At 32.4% G+C, this 8,673-nt stretch overlaps 1 protein-coding gene across 1 annotated transcript; it reads right to left on the minus strand.

Annotated features, from left to right (window-relative positions):
* Positions 1-499: 499 nt before the first annotated feature.
* LOC132564693 (uncharacterized) lies at positions 500-6,415 on the minus strand. Its single transcript, XM_060229326.1, has 6 exons — positions 5,182-6,415; positions 4,516-4,613; positions 4,187-4,261; positions 3,811-3,891; positions 2,244-2,427; positions 500-657 (listed from the first exon to the last, which is right to left on the minus strand). The coding sequence occupies exons 1-6, from the start codon at positions 6,317-6,319 to the stop codon at positions 500-502; spliced, it is 1,734 nt and encodes a 577-aa protein (XP_060085309.1). The 5' UTR covers positions 6,320-6,415.
* Positions 6,416-8,673: the final 2,258 nt, after the last annotated feature.

An 8,673-nucleotide genomic window follows, 5' to 3' on the forward strand; every position in this document is an offset into this window, starting at 1 on the left:
ATTGTCTTTAAGACTAGTTTTGTTATATTTAAACAATGAAGATCATATCATGAATAATTTCTTTTGTCGCTCTTGTCATTTTTGTAAATTTGTTGATTATTGTCATGATACATACATAATTTTTTGTGCAATTATGCTATTAATAAAATTTGTAAGAGGAACTATATTTTGATTTATTTTATTAATATTACTTTTTAATTCTTCAAAGCATCCGCAACGGAACGCATCTGAAGTCAGATTCTGACCAATTCTGACTAATAAATGACGAAAATCTGACGTAAAATACTGACATAATATAGATGTCAGACATTTACGTCAATATTACTTTCATTTCTGACCATTATTTGGCGTAATCCTGACGTCAGGATTAAGTCCAAATCCGACGTAAATTTGACGTAAAATGCCTGCTAGGATCCAGATATGACAAATACATAAACTAGTAGGAGAAACAGTAAAACAAATAACAAATCTAAATTTGTTATTATATAGGTACTCACGATCATTTCTTCATTTGATTTAACTGTGTATTGACAATACTTCGAAGCTTATTCCGTTCATTGTATATTTTGGTTCGTATCAACAAGACTTTACGCTCTGGATTGATGTCTGCAAGAACATTGGGATGTTCTTTGATGAAGGAATATACTTTGACTTTTCCTGAAAAAAAAATTATATTGTTGGTATCCAATTGCTTAGAAAATTTGATTTAATAACTAAGTTTACTACCCCCTCCTTTTGCTGAGGATATTTCATTCAAAATTCTAGTTCACCATTAACCCTGGAAGATTTCTGCAAAATTTCATTAAAATAAGTTAAGGGTTTTTTGAGAAGAAAATGTCAATGGTTAATTGACACACAATGGAATATGATGGACAAAAGGAATTGAAATTTTTGTCTCGGGTGACCTAAGCATAATACCCAATGTAAAAATATTCAGATTGAGTCATGCTTCTCAAATATTTTTTGGACAATGTAATTTACTAGTTTTACTAATCTTCTATTCTTATTATTTATAAATACCGTGTTTTCAATGTGAAAAAAAATTACCTGGTAAACTCCCTTTTCTATCTGTTGTTGATGTGTCAAATACGTATGATTTAAAATGCTCTTTGATAATTTCTGTGTGGGTATCTGGCCATCTTATTCTTTGATCTGAAAATTTGAAGTTTTAAATAATCTGTCAATATCATTAAGTAAAATAATGACTGGATTCAGTTTCTAAAACTTTCCAGTCTAAAAAGAAATTTGGCTGTATTGTTGGAATTGTGTTGGAAATATACTACTGTGAGCACTGAGTGAGGATCTTTAATTTGTCCATATTGTGTCACCAAAGGACCAAGAAAGAATATAATCTACTTTTATCTATTAGCAAAACTGTATGTTCTTTTTAAAGAAATGCAAAGTAATAATGTTTCTAATCTATTCAAGATACTTAAAGAAAGGAGAATGTTCAATTTCTGCTCTGATTAGAACTGTTTGTGTGCTTAAAACATGTGGATTTATCAACTACTCAGTAGCAAAACATTTTTTACATCTTCTATTGTGACTGTGACCTTGACTTGGTACCTTGAAACTTTACCATGATCATCTTCTTATATTTTTTGTTAATATGTATAAATATACATATTTCGTTGTTTCAAACTTTCCAATCAGTTTTGAAATTGTTTGTGTGGCCTTAATTTCTGTCCCCAATGCCTTGAACATTTCATTAAACAAATCATTGTAAAATTGCCAAAAACAATTCTGATATGGGTACACAAAATGTTAACCAGTTTGCAATTAATCCATAGAAATATTAGCCTATATCAACTTGAGCACTACCTTGTGATCTGTTTATGGACAGATTTTACTTTCCTTAATTTCAAACTGTGATGTCTAAACAATCATATACATAAAATCAAAGAGGAATCTGAAAATTTGTTCAGAAAATGTTTAAAACATACTTATAATATTACCCCTATTGAGTTCATAGGTAGCCTATATAAACCAAGTGTTTCTTTGTGGTCTGTTTAACCTTGTAGACAATTTCACTGAACAGTTACATACACAAATTAAAAAAAATATGAAAATAGTAATAGTGCCCTTGACATACACATATGAACAACTAAGGGTCATACTGATTATGACACAGCAAATAGTTCTTGAAAAATCCATCTATGACATTTGACTTCAAATGTCACAAATATCAAAATGTAAATCTGATAACTTGTACCAATTAGTAATAGCATCTTATTTATACATACTCTTCTGTCTGTCTTTTCTGGCAGTGTCATATGTGCAGTTATCTTCAGTATCACTAATATTGTCACTATCACCTTCATCATCAGTGGTGATATCACTGTTACTTGGTGTGTAGTCCTTATCAGCTGCACTATCATAGTCACTCATCTCCCAATCCAGGTCATTGCTACAGCTCCTACTTTGATCCTAAAAAGGAGACAATTTATACTAAAAGAAAATATTTTTGCGTTACTTATCAGAGTGTAAATCTGCAGAATAGTCCTTGAAGTATACAACAGGTCTTTACCTTCATCTCACTTAAATGTTTTACCAAATCAGATTTTGGCTTCATCATTTATCAAATTGGTTCCCAAAGGCATTATATCTAACTTTTCAAAAATTTTCAAAAATTGAATATCAAGTTTCTGATCATTCCTTCCAGTGAACCTTTTAGATTTTTTTTAAATGACGTTCAGGATAAACCACAATTGTGTAAGCATTTTTTAAACTGGCTGTCCAGTCACTACCTACATTCTGAAAGGGGCATCATTCACTTTTTATAACTAAAGTTGATTTCATTGCCTCCCCACCCCCCTACCAAAAATAAATAAGCAAATTAAGGTTTGTTATTTTTTGTATGACTGTGGCTATAACAAACACAATATGAATCGCATCTCCTATTGGATAAAGACAGTCATAGCCTCCTTCATAGATGACGCTTGTTCAAGGACGACAACCCTACATATGTAATTTGTAGTACTTTCTGATAAATAACAATAACTTGAAAAGTTTAAATCTAAGAAGGGTGTCTGTTGCCTTTTTTGGTTTTTCAATCAGTCCTATGATAGACTACATGTGAAGTTTGAGGATGATCTAATCAGTACTTTGGAAGAAATAGCAATAACAAGGATTTTTTGAGGACAGATGGATGGACGTTTGGCAATCTGAACGCCCCATGATTTGAGGATAGTAGGCTAAATAGGTCAACTACAGAATTCTCAAATTTATTGTAAATTGAAAACAAAGTTCGGTTGACCTTTTTACCCATGCCATATGATGACCTCTTTACAACTACACATTCAAAACTTTATAGCTTTTAGTCTTCTACTTTGACTATAACAAAAAAGCAAAAGTATCAACCAAAATTTTTGATAGATAGCATTTGCCAATCTATATTGCTTTGCAATCTGGCCAAAACTGAATTCCTCTGCCCTGCGATAGAGCAGCGAATGAACCCTCTATCCATCAAGACTATATGATACTGCTATACTCGTATCTGGGTCTTACAAAAACATTTTCAAAATTTCATCAAATTTTGCACATTTTGGTTTAGCCATGGATGATCTAAATGGCTGGAGCCTGTACAATCTACTTCCAAATTCAAGTTCACTTTTAGCAAAAATGGTAGATTTCTGTAAAATTTCATTTCAAGTTGGTTGCAAGAATTTTGAAAAATGTCCATTGTTTATGTACTAGCTGCTGACAAAGCCCATTGAACAACTACAAATTTCAAGATGCCTGGTACTTACGAAGGTCATTTTGTAAAAATTTATTTTTAATGACAGCAGTACACAACATTAACAGCCTTACCATTTCTAAGCATTCCTGATGTTTTGCTAAGTTTAATGTCCTTCTTCCATTAGTTTTCTGTTTCTTTGGACTGGCAATCACCTTAAATATGCAAGAATCAATAATAGCTGGAGAAATGTATCTTAAATATTGAGTTATCTCCAAGTTGCTGGTGTTTTCCGCTTTAACAACTAATTACGAAATTTAATCAAAATCTCTTCCATATCATTTGCCATGATCTTCCGGTAAATTTACATGAGAGAGAGAATGTGTCAGAGATGGCCAGACTATTATATATCCCTTTGATTTTCACATCAGCTATGGCAGCTATTACTATTCACTTCTTAGTTTATGCAAATGTAATAGTTTAATTTTTATGACTGAAAATTATACATACTGTCACTTTGTTTGCAGCTTTCCGTTTTCTAAGTGGATCAGAAGTAACAGTGCTAGGTCCTGGCACGCACGAATCCTGAAAGTAAAATGCACCAGAAAGCATGTTTGATATATATCTACGCTCACAGTAGACTGATTGTACGATATAACAATACATGATTAAATATGTAATATAAATTTTTAAAAATATCATAATGTATGAATTTTTTCATACTATGCTGTTCATGATTTTTTTTTTCTTTTTTTCAAAATTTGTTTGTCAATCTTTTAAAGCTCACATCTTCAAGCTATTGCATTAAAATAAGTGCAATAAATTAAACAACACTTTACATCAAGTGGCCCTTGTGTTTCCGTTGGCTGAACTGTTGTCATTTCATTGGCAGATTCCATCTCAGTTAAACTGCACTTGCTAACATCAAAAGTATGATCTATATAAAATATGGAATAGGTTTTACTTTTGGAATAAAAAATACATATTCATTGAAAACATCAAAATGTCACTACCTTGCAGTCGATGCACTAATACAAAGTCAACTTATATATACTTATGACTTCCTTTATGTTATCCAATGTAATTAGGTCTGTAAATTTAATTAAAAATCAAAGATTTTTTTTTCTCATTTTAGCCATGTCAGTCATTTGAGTTTTGTAGTTTTTAAGAAAGAGCGGTCAAATCTTCATCTTGAACACTTGATCATCCTCAAAAAAGATCCATAATATTTTCTTGAAGTTTCAAAACGATATCTCAAACAGTTAAAAAAAATCACAAACTCCATCAAACTCAACATCTGATTTGCAGAACTAGGACCAATTCTTTGTTCCTAATTTTGATGAAGATCTTCTCAGTAGCTCTTGAGAAATAACTACCACAATAAAATGTACGTGTAATTGGACAGGTCAGATCAGATGACTCAAACTTTATGAATACATAAAGAACAAATGTCAAGACTTAACATCACAAAAATAAAACTAATTTCTAAATCAAAACATACTTACAAAGACGTTTATCAAGGTTTTCAAAGAACTTGCCAACTTTTGTCACTTCCTGAATTGCCAGTGGGCACTGGTATACATTCTTATTTATGTCTTCAGAGTGACCCATATGCTGATAAAACAACCTTCGTTCATTTTCTGGGATATCCAGTGCAGCATATATTGTTGAGGCTCTGTGTCTCATTGATGTTGCATTAATATGAGACAAAATATCAGCTTTTTTACACACAGATTCAACAGCATGCCATCCTTTCACATGATGTGCAGAATTCTGTGTTAGAGGGAAAAGAAATATGTTGTCTGCTCTTACTCCAGCAGCTTTTCTTATTTCACTGCATGCCAGTTTTCTAAGTCCCTCAAGGCAGTCATTTGGAATTAAAATTGGTACCATCTGATTGATGTTTTTACCAGACTGGTAGGCTATTCTGAAGTTCCCTAACATTCGCTTCTCAATCGGGTCATCTATGGCTTGAACAGCTGAATCTCCTATCCAGACACCATTTTCTGCATCTTTCCATTCCTTAAGCAGTAAACGACTTGGTTCTCCCCCTCTGCGGGCATTAAATAGTGTAAGGCGTGAAACAAGAATATCTCTCAAAATTATGTACTCCTGATTACTTATCAGTACATAAGGATCTAGTATTCTATTCTGTTCTTCAATCATAAAACTCCTTAGTTTCTGAATGTCTTCTTCAATGGGTAAATGTTTAGGCTTCCTCAAATCTGTTTGTCTGGCTTTCACATTTGCATACTGTGCGTCACTGAATATTGAATTCCAAAAGTATGATAGCACTGTGAGAAAATTTTCCACCTCCTTTGCTTTGTCATCAGCTTTCTGCACCAGGTAATGGCCTTTCAAAACATTCGCTGATCTCTTTAAAAGAAATCCTAAGGAAACTTTCAGGCCAGTCTTTATAGACCCATCCTCCTTTGTAGTTATGTTGTCAAGGGCATCTCGAAGAAACATGAAATGATTTCGGTTTAACATTTCAACTGTAGATGTAATTTTACATTTCTTCTGTTGTGCTAAGGATTTAAAATTTAGGAACAAGTTCGCAAACTTTCTCATGTCAGCCATTATTGCATCTCTTAGTTCTCCTTTCTTCTCTTTCCTTGACTGAATTTTCACAAAATTTTGCATTCCTAAAAGTTTAATAAAATCATCAGAACGACATAATTCTCCTACTTCATCTCTCCTAAATTTAGAGAGCACTTGATCTCGAAATTGATCCGAGTCATTTATTACTAAAAGAGATACTGGGACTGCTTCTGGTTGTGTAGTTGTAGATTCAGCAGCAATGCATTGACGCTTGTGTCTGTACATTGTCTTTGCAGAATAGAAGCCATTACATATTGAGCACACAGACAATGGATGTTGAACTTTTCCTTGTCGTCTTTCTCTGATCATATGATTTTCTATTTTACTTTGTGATGGATTGCTTCCTAATGTTTGCAACGTTTTTTTATTGGCTAGCATTATGCCATCTTTGCGAATTTGGTCAAATGCTTGATTTTGTAATTCTTTTGGCAGTTGCATGGCCAATTTAACACGTTCTTCTGTGGAATGCTTTTTCTTGATGTGCCTTACAAGTTTTGATTGCATCACACCACAAAAAAGACAGGGCCTAAAAGGTTTTCCTTTACCATGAGTTACCCATGTGTCCACATCTGAAAAAACATAAGATATTACTTTCTTTTGAACTTAAGGTACAAGGGGCTTGCATCAAACATTCGGCTAATTCTTTAATTCAAATATTAAGTTCAACTGAATATGTGAATATCTATTTATGTTGGATACTTACTCTTTTGAATCAGTCTCAAAACGTGTCCAATATTACTTAAAACAACACGTAACCTACCTACTCAATTAAAAAAACATGTTAAAATAACCACCTGTTTGCCTTTGTGTTTATCTTTACTGGGATTTTTTTCATATTTAATGGGTTGGTAAATTTCAATTCAGTTACTTGTCATGCACACATACAATTAATTATGAATATTCCTCTGAGAATAACAATAACAAGGAACTGATTTTACAATCCCCAAACAAGAATAATAACTGAATCTGTGCATCTTAATTTCATCGCATCCCACCTGATTGACTTTCTGCTTTTCTACAGGAAGTCAAACTGCATGATTTTTTAGTTCCACTGTCTTGCTTTTTGTTGATATTCTGAACAAGTTGATTGTCTTGGTGTGTTTCATCTTGTAGTAAATTACACCTGCTGCCACATATTTCGTCAACTTTTGGTTCTGGAACCCTTTTCTCCAGTGTGTTTTTTGTTTCTGGAGGATCTGCATGATCAGATCTTCTTTGATGATCCTGCAAATATTGTTTACACAGATATAAGATTTCAGTGCATAACATTAGCTTTAAAAAACATTATAACCATACACTTAAATTTCTGGCATTGATGTAATAAATATGTATATATTATAAACATATTAAATTTTGTCTAGGATCAAAATTTCTGTCAGGTGGAAGTCCTGTCTCAATGCAGAACTTGTAGTTGAAGATATTTTTCAAGATAAAAGTAATGTTTTAAAGGTCAACTTAAATGTCACCAGGGTTCAAATTTCTTTCAGGACCAACTAAGAAATATATTCCCTAATTATGCTGCAGGGCATGTCATAATTATTATGTATTTAGAGGTAGTGCTTAAGCAAACATTTAAATGTCTGTTGATGTATTTTTACAAAAATCAGAATATAATTTTGGTATCTAGTTATCCATCACTATTTTGCTTAATATCAGAATAAAAAAATTGAAACAAGAGGCCCATGGGCCTTAATGGTCATCTGACTACAAAGACCTGGATAATATCTTTTGGTTATTGAGAATAAAATGCTTCACAGTATTTTGGTGGGTTAGGAGTCTTCTGGGTTGGTTTTTTTTTTTTTTTTTTTTTGTCTTTTTGAGTTTTTTGGGGTTTTCTTTGGTAATTTGTGCCGCCCCCAACAGAAAGTGATCATGACAGACCGACAACAAGTAGTATAACTTCAAATGAGACTTATGATTTCTGTCATACAAACATTTATTATTTCATTTATAACATTTACCATTTATACAACTGATTAAAGTCACCATTTCATTTAAAAAAAAAAAAGTTATTGACAAAAATGGTAATGATGACAATGAGGATTGAATAATAGACTAGCCTATAAGGAATCTCTAAATGAGTATGCTGAAGCATAGTAGAGTAATACCTAGAATAATTCTTTAACAAAGACAGTGTACACGTTGCATCTAAGAGAGTGAAAAAACAGCCCATGATAAATTTTGAAATTTATCATCTAAATGAGTCAATTACAGTACAATATCCATGAATAAGAGTTAAACACCTATGGAGACAACACTGTGATTCTGAATTAAGGAATTGTAGAGCACCTTGTAAGGATGTATCAGACAAAATCTGGAAGAAATCCATCAATGCCTGAAGGAGGAGTAGCATTTTAAAGATATTTCAACTAATTTCCCCTTTTTCGAAGGTGGAA

This window comes from Ylistrum balloti, unplaced genomic scaffold, assembly GCF_031769215.1.
Source record: "Ylistrum balloti isolate Yb309-2 unplaced genomic scaffold, AGI_CSIRO_Ybal_v1 Utg372536, whole genome shotgun sequence".
Lineage (NCBI taxonomy): Eukaryota > Metazoa > Mollusca > Bivalvia > Pectinida > Pectinidae > Ylistrum > Ylistrum balloti.

Excerpts from the sequence above, each read along its gene's own strand:
- LOC132564693 (XM_060229326.1), bottom strand. The coding sequence starts at position 6,319 with ATGCAAAATTTTGTGAAAATTCAGTCAAGGAAAGAGAAGAAAGGAGAA. Across the intron at positions 4,262-4,515 it reads AAACACAAGGGCCACTTGAT|GATTCGTGCGTGCCAGGACC; the intron begins GTAAAGTGTTGT and ends TTTTACTTTCAG. Across the intron at positions 3,892-4,186 it reads AAGCTGCAAACAAAGTGACA|GTGATTGCCAGTCCAAAGAA; the intron begins GTATGTATAATT and ends TGCATATTTAAG.